The sequence below is a fragment of the Toxotes jaculatrix genome, chromosome 8 (assembly GCF_017976425.1).
Source record: "Toxotes jaculatrix isolate fToxJac2 chromosome 8, fToxJac2.pri, whole genome shotgun sequence".
Classification (NCBI taxonomy): domain Eukaryota; kingdom Metazoa; phylum Chordata; class Actinopteri; family Toxotidae; genus Toxotes; species Toxotes jaculatrix.
Window position 1 is genome coordinate 19,042,554 of NC_054401.1, and position 17,940 is coordinate 19,060,493.

General features: G+C 41.6%; 1 protein-coding gene across 1 annotated transcript; it reads right to left on the minus strand.

The window, feature by feature from the left end:
- Positions 1-2,743: 2,743 nt before the first annotated feature.
- On the minus strand, positions 2,744-17,478 carry trmt11 (tRNA methyltransferase 11 homolog). The gene is made up of 13 exons (XM_041043434.1): positions 17,386-17,478; positions 11,234-11,299; positions 10,992-11,065; positions 10,753-10,834; positions 10,505-10,597; positions 10,262-10,396; positions 10,017-10,173; positions 9,830-9,910; positions 9,525-9,689; positions 9,020-9,092; positions 8,564-8,698; positions 5,180-5,300; positions 2,744-3,108 (listed from the first exon to the last, which is right to left on the minus strand). The coding sequence occupies exons 1-13, from the start codon at positions 17,461-17,463 to the stop codon at positions 2,968-2,970; spliced, it is 1,401 nt and encodes a 466-aa protein (XP_040899368.1). The 5' UTR covers positions 17,464-17,478; the 3' UTR covers positions 2,744-2,967.
- Between the last annotated feature and the right edge of the window lie 462 nt (positions 17,479-17,940).

Genomic DNA, 17,940 nt, shown 5'->3' on the forward strand with positions numbered 1-17,940 from the left:
TGAGAAACCTGGACACTCCTGAATACCAGCTGTGCACTATGAAGTTTCTCTCTCTCACCTCCACACACTTACCACCCTGCCTCCTAAAACACACACACACACTCACAAAGTTTTCCTTCACATACAGTCGTCCTGTGAAACACACACTTACGTATACATTCCATCATGCACCCAACACACTTACAAAAAGATCAGTTCATGTATAGACGAGTATTACAGGTCAGTAGGTGTGTAATCATTTACTATCCATCAATGGCTAACAGATGTGTGGAGCATCTATCCATCAAAGCTAACCAGGACTGATAAGGACATCATGACAGTCACACCACTCCCTCTGACTGCAGGGATCCTCCCACAGGTTTTGAGTGGGGTGTGCTATGTGTTTCCTTTTACTAGTAATAGTAGTTTCTAGTAGTTATATTTGTATTTTAACACTTTGAGAAGCGGACTTATTGACTCTGTTGCATAGAGTTTAAGAAGACTGACACCACTCTTGCAATATACAGAAAATATGACAATCATAGGAAAGGAGCTGGTACGCCCAGCTAAGCATAAAGACTGCCCTGTCTAGCCTGGCACAGTCTGAAGGAACAGTTCTAACTACCTGCACCTATCATTCACTTATTAGCATGCTATATCTTTTTCGTTTAATCTGTACAAAACCAGTGTAAAAACAAAATAAAAAATTAATGTTCTTATGCTGACTCCCCATTTCTTCATATTTAGCATGCAGACATGAGAGTGGTGTTGATCTTCCTGGCTAGTGCTCTGCAAGAAAGGGTATAAGCTCACTTCCACAATTTATAGATAACTTCTGGTTTTGTGCTCATTTGGCCCATAAAATATAATGATGTGTGTGCATATTGTGTTTTAATCTGAAAACAAATTAAACAAAAAAGTTGCTCTATGTACAAATGTTTTGGCAAAGTTCTGGCATTTTGGGTGGTTCTCTTCTTCAAAGGACTGTATTTGAACTAATTTAGAAGTTCAAGTTGTTAAACCTAAGTTAAACCTAGGTGTCTTGTATATGTAGGTTGTGTATATGTGCATGGGTGCGCACTAATTCTTTTTGTACACATGCTGATTAAGCAGTCTGAAGGTCTCTTTCAGACTTCAGACAGAGGGGAGTTTAATCAGGAGCCATGGTTCCAAACCAGCGGCCTTCTCCTCCTAAAGGGAGTTCCTCTTTGAGAGAAGGAGTGAGGAGTTAAGGGCGAAGGTGAAATGGGTGAGGAGGTGAAGTGGATGCTGGGAGAAGTGGTGGAGAGGGATAAAGGATTTGGGAGAAAGGAAGAATGGAGGAATAACTGAACCAGATTTAAATCCCACTGAATGAATGTAAAATAAATAAGTAGAATATATATGCAATGTTTGGATGCACATCTTTACACAAAGTATTAAAAGAAATATGGAAACAACAAAAGTAAAGGATGAAGAACAAAATAAAGAAGGAGCTACTTCTGTAATTACGAAGCTAACCGGTGGCTGTGGTATCACTATTATGTCCAGTTTAGGTCTCAAATCATTTTATTGTCACTGAATTACATCAGGAAACGGCTCTGCTGCAGTTAGCATCCAACATAAACCAAAACCAGATCTCACAAGTACACACATGTGCGCACACACACAAACAGAATTTCCTCAACGTCTGGACAGCATTACATGGTGTAGAGAGGAACACTCCCCCTCCCCCTCCTCCCCCTTCCCCTTCCCTAATTATAGTCTGCATCATTGGAGACTGAGGGCTCTCGAGAACACATTTTATCACTGTGCTGTGGCAGAGCCAACACACACGCACACACGGAGCACTCCTTGATCACAATAATAGACAGCGTCTGCATTAAAACTACTATTGTCAACATAGAAGGGTCTTCTGTTGTGGCAAACATAGTACTCATTTACATGTGACAAGAAAGGAAATGCAGAGAGAGACAAGACAGAAGTGATAAGTAAGGAAAGACGAGGCCTCTAACTGTCTTGCGGCATGATTTGATTTTGCTCGATGATGATAGACAACAAAAGGGCACTGTGGGAACTGTAAACAACACGCACCACAAACGATGGCGAGCCCCGGTATCATGTGATGGTGCCTGGAACTCTCTGCCTGTGAAGCAGGGCAAACAGGGAAGTGTGGTGGAAAGGCAGAGGCCCAACTGATAAACAGAGCGAAGGGGTAATGTACATAAAGGCCTGCTGCGTCGCTCTCAGGAGATGAATAATGAGCCAGGCTGCATGTAAACTGTGGTTGGAAAACAACAAAAGCTGCTGACTAACTGTAGTGGTGTGTGGTGAGGTGGGGACGCCCTGTCATTTGGGCTCTCGCCTGGACAGGGAGGCCTCACTCGCTTAAACATGTTTCCTTTGTCTGAATAAAGCATGACCGTGGCTCGAAATGTAGTTTTAGATTCTATTTTTAGAATATTTAGGCTCTACGACTGAGTAGCACCCTCCTTAAAAAAAAAAAAAAAAAGGATTAAAAATTGAGTCAAAAATAGCACTGTAAAATGTGACAAAATACTCTTTATGATTTCATCAGGATTATCTCGGGCTTGGAAACCTAAATTTTACCAGAAAGACTGAGAGAAAGACTTGGTGTTTTAATCTTTTGCAAGTCTTCCATCCCAACCTTATGGAAGTGTACACCCCTAAATCACTAGTCAGCACTAAGGAGAGACACATTTTATCCATTTATTTGCAAAGAAATAGGTACAAACATAAAAAACTATTAAAATATTGAGGAAGATTTAAAAAGAAAAAAGTATATATATACATATATACATATATATACATATATATACATACATATATATATATATATATATATATATATATATATATAAAAGAGTTATATAAGAGTTTTTTCCCTCTCTTGAATCCACTGCCAACCATGTCCCGATTCTTACGTGCGGTTGTTTTCTCTTTTCAATAGAGTTTTCTTCTGACCTTCATCTTGAGGCACTGATTTGTTTACACTCCATTTAAATCAGATTTGTTGTCCGCCTTACCACACCTCTTGTTAAGTCCGCTGAAATACTTCTCTCTGAAGGCGTTGTGTCCCTGGTAAGGACTGAAGCGTGGGTCTGCAAGATGAGCCAGGCTGTCTAACTCCTGTAAAGAAGTAAACATAGATCATTGTACTGAACTTACTTAACCTGACTGCCTGAAACTTTGTACAGCAGGCCGAACTGGAATACACATATTTATTTTTCACCCTTCAGTGTTTTAAAACTTCCTCATACAAAATGCTATTCAAGTTTATAGCTTGTTACAGAAAAATAAAAGAAATAAAAATAAACCTGGATAAGATACAGCTGCCAGTTACACTGTTTTCCTCAGGAGGAGCATGTGCTCAGACTAAAAATGTGATAACACTATATTTAATATAACAGTCATCAGGATGTAAATGTTGAAACAGTTCTTCTTTTTCCCAGTCAATGAAGCTCCTCCCACTAAATGTCAGTATCATATTGGCATCCCAAGGTTTGCATACCTTTTCCATGTTTGCATGTAGGAACAGGACTGCGCTCGTGTATCTGAACAATGTATATGAACTGTTATGAATCCCTACAACTAAACAGTTTGTCTTGGCTGTAAGGTAGCCGCTGGTCAACAGAGGGAAGAGGGGAGGAAAAGAGATGCTGGGAAGAGAAATAATGAGGTGAGTTGAGTTGGAAGTGATGACTCCAATGCTTGGGCCTGTAATTTGTCAGCAACACCTCTCTTTTTGCTTGCTGATACTGCCAAGCAACCTAAAAAGGTTTCCATGACCACTCTGAGGGAAAACTCCGGGTAACAAGACTGACAACCTAACCGTGACCCCAAATTAATAAGGACAGAGGGATATGGCTACAAGCGACTGAAAAACAGTGGAAATTACCACTCCATAACCACAACCATTCAGGTGGAGGGATACATATATTTAGTGTTAAATTAGGCAAGTAAAGAGTTATTTATGGCCACCAAACACATTATGCCACACCCCATAAATAAGAAAATGTGAGGTTTCAGAGAGGTTTCTCTGCACTAGTTTAACACAAAACATTACCATGCAAACACATTTAAGTGCTCGCACACATCGAGCTGTGAACCCTGGTGAACGAGTGCAGATAGGTGTGAACTGAGGCATATTTGGAAAAGAAAAACCTGAGAAAGATACCCGTCAGATAAGATCAAACAACTGTGTGTTTGTGTGTGCGTGTCATACGGGGCCCATTTATGGGAGCAATTTGGGGTTTTGAAGTGGAATGGATGACAGATCCAAAGATGGATTGTTTTCCATACGACGTGTGATTAAGCCATTTAGGGTTCCAGTATAAAAGAAATGAGCCAATCACAGCCAGATGGTGAGGATTAACCCCAGACAGACAGAGAGACACCATCACTTCCATTGAGATGGCATGTAAAAAACATACATAAGCATGTGCTACATACATGTACATGACACGTACTTATGTGGTTTCGTATACAAACAAGTATATGAAATACACATAAAAAACACGAAAGAACAGGCGGGTACACACATGCTCTCATTTTACCAAGTCATAACTGTGTTGCTGTTCATGCTCACACATACAAAACAGTAAACAAATTCTGCAGCAGACACAGGTTGTGCAGATCTGTTGTCATTTATAACTATGCAACCACAATAACTTAAAACAACATATTGCTTTCAATGGACAAACGATGGACAGAATTAGATTATATGGTCAACTTTTAAGTCACACACACATCAGAGGAAAAATGTGTTTTAAATCCTTTGAAATAACTTTTTTCCCCTGCACAATAACTGAACAACAATGACAGTAAATGTTTATACTACTTTATGTACCAAACAGTGACAATACTGTACAAAAATATCGACACATGCATTCCAAATAGGCCTTCACGCAAAGTACGACTGCAAATAATGATTATTTTCATGATTGATTAATCTCTTGGATTAGTGTCTCACTGTCCATTAAGTTAAATTGCTTGTTTTATCCAACACTCAAAAAGTCTATATTCCATTTACTATCATATGACAGAGAAGCAGCAAATCCTCAAATAGGAGAAACTGGAACTGGAAAATGTCTGGCATTAATCATTAGATGCCGATTAATTTGCTGTCCACCGCCTTACCATTTAAATGACTAATAATTCCAGCTCTAATGCAAACACACTCAGAAGAATATGTACACACCTCTGGCTCCTTGATCTTCTCCATGGTGATCAGGCGACGTGAAGTGTGGCTGGAGAGTGTCTGCTCACAGTTACTGATGAGCCGGAGACATGGATTAAGAGGAACCATCTCCTCACAGTATCTGGAAGGGACACACACACACAGACACAGACACACACACCGATTAGCCTCAACATTAAAACCAGTTACTGGTTGACATGATGCATTCTCTAGCCCCTTACCCTAACCTTAACCAACACAACCAATGCCTAACCCCGACCTTTAACCTAACCCTCAAACAGCCCTTTGAAGCCGTGATGGAAAGTGAGGACCGGTCACAATGTCCTCACTTTCCCAAAATGTCCTCACAAATATATAAGTACACACACACACACAGTTATTAATCAGTCTCCAAAACAAAAAAGCAAAGAGAGATAGAAAAACACAGGCAGACCACTTTATCTGGGTGTGATAAACTAACACACACTTAAAGGACTAGATGAGGGGAATTTCTAAGGCCCTGGTGACAGTTCGCTTTTTGTAAGGAGGCCATACAAAGGCTGTTGGGACTAACTTTTGCCAGCTTTCTCTGCCACCCACGCCGGCGTCCTTCTCTGTGCATGCCTCTTTCTGATTTCCTTTCACAGATCACTAATCATTCACCTGGTGTCATGGAACGACAGCTGATGAAGCTAAGTTTTAGCGCACTGTGTGCAAAGACGAAGCTGGAAAAAGTGACTGTGACCTGACAGGTCGACTGCTGTCTCTGTCGTCACCAGCCAGGCCAGGTTAGGGCCTATTAACAGAAGATGATGTAAGTGTTTGCATATTAGTGTCAGTAGCACTTTCTCCTTCTAACCACCATCACAGTAGCAATAGTCCCAACTCAAAGCCAGATTTGCACGTCACTGTTTGTCAGCCCTGTTGCCATAGCCACATGTGAGCTCCTGTGGTGACGGGATGTTTGGTCGTCACGGTGACTAGCAGAGATGCAGCCAGGCGATAATTCTATCCTGCCAATCAGGAGTCATTAGAGGTTAGACCGACCTGTTGAGGTGGTGTTAAAGTCTGAGCGGAGGCAGTTGTTGTCTTTCATCCTCAGAGCTTATTTTTCTAAGTCTATGACTTTATAAAGGGCACCTTCACATAAACTGCTACTGCTCACAAGCTCTTTTGTGTCGCACTAGTTTAAACGTCTTCTTTTTCGTGATAAGGATGAGCCATGAGGATGCTCTTACACTTGACACTTAAAACAGTCACATGTAAGATCAGTTTGATGATTACACAAGATTTTAGGATTTAAACTGTATTTATACAAAGACATAAGAAAGTGTATCAAAAAACCTTCCTAAATTCTTTTATTTGTTCCATAGTAGTTTAATAGATAGCCAATTAAATGTACTCAGTTTAACAGCATGCAGAATTGAATGCTGAAGCAGTGGATAATGGCCTCTCGTAAAAGTTCCAGTGCTAAATGAGTGATTGGCCAAAATGTCTGAAAATGTATATTCAAGTAAAAAAATTATAACCTGAAAATGAAAACCTGGCTCATTTATACTCTATTAGTGATACAAGTATCACCTTACTTCTGACAATACAGTCACTTTATGTCTTTGCTTCACTTGTTTATGTTGTAATTAGGTCACTTTATGGCTGCGATGACTGATGTTCTATCATCTGTCTTGATACTTTTTCTTCTGTCATTTATTATTTAAGGGGAGAAGGGGTCTGACCTGATCTAGATGCTGACAGGACTTTGTGTCACCTGTCATCACACACATGCAAACACACAGACACACAAGCGCACACACACTAACTCTCCTTTCTCATGAGGCAGACAGACACACACAATCCCCACTGTTTCTATCACATCCATGACCGCAGATACACATATATGTGGGGGTGACAGAAACCTGATATCTCGCCTATAGAGCCCCAGATTAGGCCCAGGAGACAGGCTACGTCTGGGCTTACACACACAGACACGCACATCCAAAAACACACATGCGACTGTGCACAGAGACACACACAAAGAGGTCAGCCTGCAGACCACAGGGACAGATAGTTCACATATCTGACTTGGCTGGCCTCAGACGTTTATTTTGGCACGGTTCTCTGATAGGCACAGAGTCAAGCACCGGTAGATGAGTAGCAAAGACAAATGTGTGAACATGACGACACATATGTATGAATGTGCTCATACGCAAGACCACACACATTCATGCATATGTACGGATACGTACACGTAAATACACAAATGAAAAGGCCTGTAAACACAACTCATTGGTTTGCAAGGTGTGTTTGTACATGTGTTCTTTTGTCTCTCTCACACACATAATCTCCTACTAAAAATCAGAGGATGCATCATTATCTCATCGCCTTCCTGGTCTTATAATCAGTGACCAAAGGGAGTTCCTGCCCTGAAGGGCTTTTCTTCCCCAAATGTTGGTTGCTGTCGCTGTCTGTTGTGGTTCATACCTTTACAGGCAACCACCTGCAATTCCAGTCAGCACTTCACTTTCTGCTAATGCACAGAACATTTAACAATGCACAACTTTGTTTCAGGAGAACCCTCTTATATGTGGTCAACGAGTTCCCTGCTGTCAGTTGTGGTTTACTGAGACCCAGCTGTATGGGTGGGAAAACCTCAACACACCTGTATACTACTGTGTATAAGCACTGTCATTCACACAGGTGGTTACACATGGAGGACAATGTTTTATAGGAGCGGGAATGGAATAGTGAAAAAGGGAAATGCTGGAAGGTAAAAATCCCAAGTGGAAAAGTGGGTTGGAAATTCCTTTGTGTGCCAGTCTCCTGTACTGAAAGAGAAGCTAATACCCCTCACGATTTTAACAGCATTTAGCAGCTTGTAAACTAATTGGTCAAAACCGATAAACAGTCATTACTACAGTCTCTGTTTTGTTAATATGTCCCCAAACTCATTTACAAAGCCTAGTTTAATTATATACGGTCATTAGATTTTATAAAATGTAACCACATTTACATTACAACCCCCCTCTGCTTCATGTTGTTTGGTTACTTAGGGAATTTATTAGGTCAACAATAGATTTAAATTTTGAAGGCTGTGCTCTGTATTGTAAGTGTGTATTGTGCAGTTCTGGTTTTTGGTATCAGTCTGCCCCCTATTGATAGAAATTATTATTTGGAGAATAGTGTCATTTCAGCAAACAGTTCTCCATCTAAACCTAATCTATTAGGAAATGTACACTTTAAATATAGTTTCAAAATAAAAAGCTTCATGCAACAAGGCATGTTTTTAAAAAAGATTATTAGTCACAACTGCAGGGTTCAAATGACAGTAATAGAAATCAGAGATGCTGAAGATATACTACAGAAAACAATGAATCTGTCTGCAGGCTCAGCATAAGTCTGTATACTCACTCTGGCCTGTAGACAGGCAGCCAATACACGAGCCTCCCACCCATGACCAGGTGGTGGGCAGAGAAGTTTAACAGGTCTGTGAAGATGTCACTTAGGTGGTACGCCTGTGAGACAGGGACGTGAGACTCTACATAGCTGGGCAGAAGATTAAAAGAAATATGAACAGGGTTAGAACAGAGAAGTGATTTAAAAAAAAAAATTAAGTTCAAATGATTTTCTCAAGTTTTACATTTGTCTAACTGGATGAAGTTGCTGAGATTATTTTGTTCTTTTATTAGAAAGTGATACAACAGAAAAGCCTAAAATCCATTCTAGGATCTAACAGAAATTTGTTGCTGTAGTTAATTGATGTTTTAGACATTTAGAAATTACAGCCAGCTAATCCATCTCAGAGACATTGGCCCAGATACTGATACCGTACAATACTGGTGTTGGTAAAATATCAGGCGAACATACGTGCCGTCAGGGGGTTTAGTGTTGGATTTGTGGGAGCCTGTGCGCCTTGTGGACTCGCGGATGCCGTATGGAGCTGATGACAAGAAGACCACATGGGAAAAAAGAAAACAAGAATAGAAAGAAAAAGAAAAAAAAGACAAAGTTTATCCTATGATGAGATTAACTCAAAGCCTGCACAGATGTAGCTTGAGAACCGGATGGTTGCAATACTGTGGAAAAAGAAAAACCCGGTGTTTGTTAAACACCAGAAATATAATGTGTACAAGTCAAGCTGACTATAGTCTAAAATACTTTAAGGTGGTTGTTTGGCCAAGCTTCAGGTTTAGAGACCAACACATGGTTCCTGATGTGGCTAAATGCATTTTTTCAGAACATAGCTATATATTTCTGCCAGCTGAAAATAGCAGGAATTACCCACAGCTGACAACACATGTATCAGAAACTTTCATACTCAGCATGCCTAAAGTCTTAATGACGGTCTGTTAAGAAAATACTCGGGACCTACGGTCAGTGATGATGGCATCAAACAGAGCAGCTTCCCTCCACACAGACTTGGATGCATCACACACCATTACATCCAAATACATCCTCTCTGTTCCATACTGCCGCAGGTTGGCTCTGATATTCTCATCAGGTCCTCGCCACTTCTGGTTTTTACGGCTCGACCGACCTGAAAGACAAAGGCACTTTGATAATAATAAATTCAGAGCACTAAGAGCAGGGTCCTGCTTCTGTTTCCAGCTGGAATTAAAATAACTTAAAGGGACTACAGTTGATGTGTCATGTAAGCTCTGAGTAGACAAAACTTACCTTTGCCATGAATAGTGTTATAATCAATATCTGTTCCGCAGACATAGGCTCCAAAATGAGAACATGCAACCAACAAGCTCCCTGAAACAGACAAAGACAAAGAACTGAAAGAATTCACTGATGATTCCCAAGTGTGTAGGTGTAGGAATACGTACATGTCTGAGAGGCAGTGACATATATAACTCACCTGTGCCAACAAATGGGTCAAACACAAAGTCATTCTCTTTGACCTTAGCATGGTTGGCCATGATGAATGAGAGGCCAGCATCCATACTGGTGTTTCCAATGAAGTGTCTGTTCTTCACACTGTGGGAGCGAATCAGTTCACGCTGACCGTCCGCTATCTGGTGCAGGAGTGTGAAAGGACGAAAAATTCAGTTGGGGATTACTTTTTTTTAGTCTCATGCAAACAAAGAATGGCATGTATCTCACCCATCGGCCAAAGTAGATGTAGTTTGGATGCTCGGGGATGTTGTTGGGGTCTGTGCCGTAATCCTCCAGCAAACAGAAGATGTGCTGGGGGCTTTTTAGGCTCACTGCTCCCTCAAAAGGAAGATACTCCAAAGCCTGACATGAAGGTACAGAACATGATATTCTGAGCATATGTACAGGCTCACAGAGATGAAAATACGCTACGCACATTTCTGAGCATATCATACCCATCTAAACACTCACATCAATCCTTTTGATTCTGTCTGAAAACTCCAGAGTCTTGTTGAAAGTGTAGACGTTGATTCTGTACGTGGAGTCTTTGTGCATGTAAGGTGACTGTAGAGGAGTGTATAGGAAGAGCACAAACACAAATTAAAACATATAAGTTTATATCCCATATGTTTCATATATAAAACGTTTCCTAAATTTGCATGGAATGCATGAATTTGTCTGTCCAACACAATATTACTATAAACTGTAGCATCACAAACCATGTTCTCTGATGGGTAGCTCAAGAGGGATGTTCTGAGTTCACTGTGTGTTTTTCCACAGCCCCATAATTCAAAGGCAGACCTGGAAGGGTAATGCAAATGAAACTGCATCTACATTACTGCCAGTATATCACGGAAAATACTGCCAAGGCAACAAAGCCACAGATTAACGGATGGACAGCAATATGTGCAGCATGTTAATGTCATTCCATTACCACAGGTGCCGGACCATCACTTACTTTGCACAAACGGATCTTGACATGATGCCGTGGACATCCTCCTCAGACAAACCATCTAAACACCAGAAAGGAGACTAGAGAGAGGAAGCAATAACATGAGAGGCTTTGAGGAAAGGGGGTCTACAGGGAAAAATCTGATCTCATGTTGCCATTGTCACATCATCTCTCTGGAGTCAAACGATTTGTTAGAAACAACGGGGAGGGGGGATAAGAATTAAAACAGGTGCATTAGATTTGCAAACCTTTTCTTTGAAGTTTTCACCAGGTTGGAACAGTTTTCCTCTGATAGCCAACAGGGCCTTAATCTCCTGCAAGAGGGGGCAGAAAAAAAAACCCAAATACAGATATACTGCGTAGCGACTTCGCAGTCCTAAAAATCGCTGAGAGACAGACCCTACAAAAAAAATCCACTGAGACTTCGAACCTAAATTTAACAGGCAACAAACAAAAGATAATATAACCCATGATAATATGCTCTAAAATATAACCAACAATAACCTCTGGGATCAAGGAAAATTATTGTCAACAAAAAATACGGCGTCCCACCCGCTCTCTCTCTCTCTCAAACAAAAAAAAAAAAAAAAAGACCAACAGGTGATATCAACTAATATACACGCCCATCAATCACATAAACAATATCCTTCCTGTGGTAGGCAGATCTTTGTTATTGGTCGGTCAAGGAAACTGCTCTTTGTTTTAATCCGGACCTGACGCACAAATCCTCTTCTGTCTGGAAAAGTTTGTAAAACTCTCCCCATGACCCAGGAATTTCGAGGTGCTGTGTTGTCCATGACAAGCACAATATCCCCTGGGATAATGTTCTGCTTCACTCCAGACCATCTCTGACGCTCCTGCAGCTGAGGTAAGTATTCTTTTACTCATTTTTTCCAGAATAACCCTGACATGTATTGCACCTGCTTCCATCGTCGCCGAGCATACACATCAGCCTCCTGAAAGTCTCCTGGTGGTAAAGATGGCACAGTTTTCAACAGCAGCAGATGGTTTGGTGTTAGTTCTTCCAGGTCATTAGGATCTGTGGAAGCTTTGGTAATTGGTTGGCTGCTGATGATGGATTCCTCTTCACATAGAACAGTGTGAAGACCCTCTTCATCTAGATGTTGAACATTCAGAGTGGAATTCAGAACTTTCCGAACAGATCAGATTAACCTCTCCCAAGGTCCTCCATGGTGTGAGCCAGCTGGAGAGTTAAAGCTCCATTTGATTCCCTTCTGAAGAAGTACATCATTAATCTGTGACTGATTCCACTGCTCAATGGCTGTTCTCAACTCACGCTCTGCTCCTACGAAGTTCGTCCCATTATGAGAGCGCAGTTTCAGGACTTGGCCCCGTGAGTGCATTTATGAAAGAGTCAGTATCCAGTGAAGACGCCACCTCGATGTGAATTGCACGTATGGCCATGCAGGTAAAGATCACACCATACCTCTTCACTACACTCCTTCTGCTCTGGACTTCAAACGGTCCAAAGTAATCTACTCCAACCCGAGTAAATGGGGGTTCATCCAGAGTAACTCTCTCAACAGGCAAGTCTGCCATCTGCTGGTACGCCGGCTGAGCATTCAGTCTTCGAAGGACCACACACTTGGACAAAACTCTCCTTATGGCTGTGCTGGCACCAATGATCCAATACCTCGCCCTCAGTTCGGATAACATGTGGTTATGACCACCATGCCCCACTTCACGATGAATATGCCTTAGAAGAATGTCTGAGATATGGAAATCATTTGCCAGTATCAAGGGATGTTTAGCCTCTGCTGGCATAGCTTACCTGATCAGTCGACCACCAACATTCAGAACACCATCTTCCACTAGTGAGCAGAGTTTATAAATGTGGCTGCAACCTTTCACAGCTTTGCCACTTTGCAGCCTGGCGAGTTCTTCCTCTGACAGAACCTTCAAATTTCCAGCTCAGCCTTCTCCAGCTCCACTTACAGACAACTTGAAACTGTCTGTCCTTTGACAGTGTCCATATCCTTCTCCAACAAACATCTTTCCTGCAAATCCAGACCAGACTGTGTCGAATCCATACTTAACTTTCTCTTCCTCTGGCAACGAGCCAAGAGCCACTTCTTAAATCTCAAGATCCAAGCAACAGATTTCCTCAAACCAGTCCAAGACGAGAAGTAATTGATCATGTGACTCACAGCATCAACCTCCTCTGCAACTTGTACAACATTCACTGCCACAGTTTCCTTGACCTCCGGGTCTTCTGCTGGAAGTTCAAGAACATCATCAGGATTAACAGGCCACACACTCTCAGGTTGAATGAGAAACTGGAGACCTGACACCCATGTCACATTCTTCAGAAATGCATCTACTTTAAAACCTCTGGAGGCCACATCAGCTGGATTACGTGTGGTGTCTACATACCTCCACTGAGAAACTTGTGAAACCCTGAGAATTTCTGAGACTCGGTTGGTAACAGAGACTTTGAACCTGGAGGTCTCATTCCTGAGGTACTTAAGTACAGAGGCACTGTCTGTCCAAAACACTGAATCCTGAAGATCCATGTGTCATGATAGAGAGATACTGCCTTTTCCTCCGAAGCCACTGACACCAGACAGTCATCAACGTAAAGGCAATGGAGAACCATGTCCACCACATCTTGACTGAACAAATTTCCTGAGAGCAAAATTGACACAGCTGGGAGAGGAAGTTGCCCCAAAGATATGCACCAGCATCCTGAAGTCAGCGAGATCCTGATTTAAATCACCATTAGGCCACCAGAGAAACCTCAACAGATCTGCATCTCCTGCTGGGATTTTACCTGGTGAAACATGGATTTAACGTCTGCCATGATCACGACTGGTTCCTTCCTGAATCAGGTTACCACTCCACTTAGCAAACTGGTCAGATCAGGTCCTTGTAGGAGCTAAGCATTGAGAGATGTTCCTTTGAAACTCGCTTCACAATCAAAGACAACTCTGATCTTCCCTTTTATTGGATGGTAGACACCATGGTGCGGGATATACCAGATTTTACCATCGCAGCGTTCCAGCTCCTCCTCAGGTACCCTCTCTGCATAACCTTTAGTGACCAGATCATTCATGAAGGCTACGTAGTCTGCATGGAATGCAGAGTCTCTCTGCAGCCTCCTCTTCAAGTATGAAGCACGCTGCTCAATAATTTTCCTGTTGTTTGGCATGTTGAGTTTCATGTTTCTTAATGGTAAACTAATCTAATAATGACCATTCACATTTTTTTTTTGTTTTTTTGACCAGTTCAACAAACTTTTGCTTTTGCTGCTGCAGCAGTTTTGCTTACTGCTGCAGCCAAAGTTCCTCCAAATTCACAACTGAAACTCTGTTTACCAATAACTCTGGTCGCTCACAAGCCAGTCATCTCAAATGAGGCCATCCATGAAGATCCCTTTCTGTTGCAATATTCCTCCTGTGGACAGGCATACGTTCCTGAGTATAAGTCTTGGGCAGTTCACAAAAGTTGTCACCTTCTAAACCAGCAACATCCAGTCCTGAAACAATGTGGTTTCTTACAACTTTCTCTTGACCCATAGTCTGCAAGAGAATGTGTCATCTCTTTCCTGTGAGGCCTAGTTTGCACATCAGTGCCTCAGTGCAGAAAACTGCTGTACTTCCTTGATCAAGAAACGCATGTGTTGATGATCATGTTGCCTTTCCTGGACTTAACCTGCACAGGAACAATAGGGAGTTTAGAATCATCATCACCCACCCCGGTGAGCCCACTTGACACCAAGGTGCTGTCCACTACCACCTCTGGTTCCATTTTGGCTTGACTGGAGTTATTTTCCTTTTTTGGAGGAATGTGAAGTATGAATGGATGTTGGAGACCACATTTTACACAGAAAATCTGTTTTCTGCAATCTTTGCTGATGTGTCCAATACACAAACAGACACCCCTTTCTCTTAAGAAGCCTATCTTCTGTTTGTGGGTTCTTTTCTCCAACTGGGGGCACGAATCCAAAGTGTGTCCTCCTCCACAGCAAAGACATGTCCTCCTGGGTGTATTTGCTGGCTGAATTTACCCCTTTTCTTTAATCCATGGTTGTGTCTTGTTCTCCATAAAAGCCACAGTGGTGGCAAAACTTGTTCCTTTGACTCCAGAACGAGATTGTGATTTGAATTTGTTCATGCCTTTATTAGTTGTCACTAACGGTGCATCCTGTATGTTCCCAAAGACTGGATCAGTTAAAATTCTCACTTGTCCTTCAATAAAATTGGTGATGTCACTGAATGTAGCTCTCTGGTTGCGCCTCTCTTTCAGTTCACAGGCTACAGTTCTCCATTTGTCTCTGAACTTGTAAGGCAATTTCTTTATAATGGTAAGCATGTTGGCAGGCAGATCAAGCTCATGCAGATATTCAATTCAATCCAATTCAATTTTATTTATATAGCGCCTTCCACAATCAAAATTGTCTCAAAGCGCTTTACAGAGACCCAGAGCCTGACCCCAGAGCAAGCACTTAAGGCGACAGTGGCAAGGAAAACTCCCTTTTAACAGGAAGAAACCTTGAGCAGAACCTGGCTCAGATGGGGGACCCATCCTTTGCCCAGCCTTTGGCTGTGAGTTTGCTTTGTCTCTTCCCACACTCCATTTCAGCAGGATTTAATTCACTCATTTTCCTTGATTTCCTTTTGATTTTCCATCCATGTATTGTTTGTGCATTTACAACACATCCACAGACAAAAGCTAAATTTATCCAACACAGATCATCCACACTGAACGCAGCAGCGGAGCAACATCAACTTCGGAGACAGAGCGCAGATTCATATTTACAGCTCGAAGATAATTTCAGCATCGGAATACACTGCGCCTAAGAATCCAATCCTCTATCAACCCGACAATCGTTCCCAATGAACAATCAGCAGTCAACATACAGGCCGCAATCCCTCCATTGACACGCGGCCTCCACGCGCACATCCACAGGTGAGCTCACCTGGCAGTAGTTCGCTTTGACAGCTGCTCCTTAAACTTCACTTTCACAACCAGCGCCTACCTCCATCCTTTGTCTCCGATGTCTGTATTTCATCATCTTCCTCTTTTCGTCCTCTTGATTTCGGCTCCCTTGCTCCGTCAGGTGCTTATGATTGTGACTGAGATTAATGCCTTTTTTGTTGACAAAATGTAGCGACTTCGCAGTCCTAAGAGTCGCTGAGAGACAGAAGGATGGGCCCTAATGTCTGACGCGCTACAAAAAAAAATCCACTGAGACTTCGAACCTAAATTTGAGAGTTTGTTAACAAACGAAAGATAATCAACTCATGATAACGTGCTCTAAAATATAACCAAAAATAATCTCAGTGATCAAAGAAAATTAGCGGTCAACAAAAAATACGGCGTCCCACCCGCCCGCTCTCTCTCTCTCTCAAAAAAAAAAGACCAACAGGTGATATCAACTAATATACACGCCCATAATCATGTGACCCTCTAACCCCCCAATCAACATGATCACATAAACAATATCCTAATAAACAAACAAAAAAACAAAAAAAACAAACAAACAAAGAATATCCCTTAACCTTACTACTAATAGAAGAAATACATAATACATTCATGGCTCCTACATACTGTATGCATTAAACTGTCTTGAAAAACATTATACATACAGGTAGATTAAAGGGGAGCAGTGGGGACTTAATGCTCTCATAAAGTACTGGGACTCAAGAGAGACATGAAAGAGAGGTCCAGTTTGTTGCAGCACAGGATGAAATATAACTTTAGTAATGCGGGACCATACAATTCCCATAATGCAATGAGGTAGCCTCTTTTTGTAAGACCCATCCTGTGTGCTATATGCCCATGTCTTTCATTATTTCCACCCTGAGTTGATCCTTTTCCATTTATTAATGTTAAGCTTCAAACCCAGTCTAAAATTATTTTAGAAGATATCAGAAAGCTCCTTCAGAGCCACAGAATTCATATTAGAACTGTTTTCACAGGCTGAGTAGTGCTCCTTGTGACCAGTCAACTGATCATTGTGTAAAATCAGAGGCATACCCCTTTAAGGTTTACTTTAACAAGTTATCACAGGAGCACAGCACAATACATTCAAAAACTAGTAAAGACACCAAAAGTGAACATGAACAAGCACGTGTGCTCTCATAAATACTGGTCCACCAGGTCTTGTTCAAGACTCACAGGTGGAGATATTATGGCTAGAAATGAACTATGAACATATATACGAGTGTGAAACACAAGTTTATATCCATGTAGATACTCAGTATCGTGACAAAACAACGAGTTTTCGCAGTTTGACTTAGCAAGTGCGTTAGCTAACACAGCACACCAAGGCAGGTGGGACCGTGGTCTGTCAAATCCTGCTCTTTCCACCCAACGAATTAAACTGACATTCACATAACAAGCCAGATAGAAGCGGAGAGTAGTTTATGGAGATTACCGGCAGCCTGAAGTCCAGATTATCTTGGGCAAGATGTAAAAGATGCTGGAGGCATGATCGGCTTTTGGGCGCCGCCATCGTTGTTGCGGATTCAAAATACGTCCGGCTTGAAACCGGGCTCTGAAACAAAGTGCCCCGTTTAGGTAAAACTTCCATAAATGGTAGAAGAATGAGGTCTTCTCTTTCGGCCTTCTCAGTTCATTATAATTAATTGCTTGAAGCTGAATTTGTTGTAGTGTTTACACAAGTTGCTGTGAGCTGAGAATCTGTATCACCGGCGTTTAACTGGCCAATCTATCGCTATTTTACATATACTACAATATTATTTGTTTTTAACCGAATTAATGACATGTCACTGATAAACAACTTTTTTTTTTTGTCATCAATACATTTTTGTATACATGTTCTTTGCGTGTATAGATAAAGTCCTCTCCTCTCCAAGGCTGTAATCTGCTTTATTTCAGAGGCACCTTGTTATCCCCGCCCTCTCTGCTCGGTGAATGGCTGTCAGGATCTTCTCTAACAGACACTGGCCGGGACAGATGTCCGTCACGG

Bases quoted from the DNA above. Each gene is read 5' to 3' on its own strand.
- trmt11 (XM_041043434.1), bottom strand. From the start codon at position 17,463: ATGGCGGCGCCCAAAAGCCGATCATGCCTCCAGCATCTTTTACATCTT. The intron at 10,598-10,752 runs GTTTGTGATGCT...ACTCCTCTACAG, and splicing joins GCTACCCATCAGAGAACATG to TCACCTTACATGCACAAAGA. The intron at 9,911-10,016 runs GTGAGTTATATA...TGTCTGTTTCAG, and splicing joins TGACCCATTTGTTGGCACAG to GGAGCTTGTTGGTTGCATGT.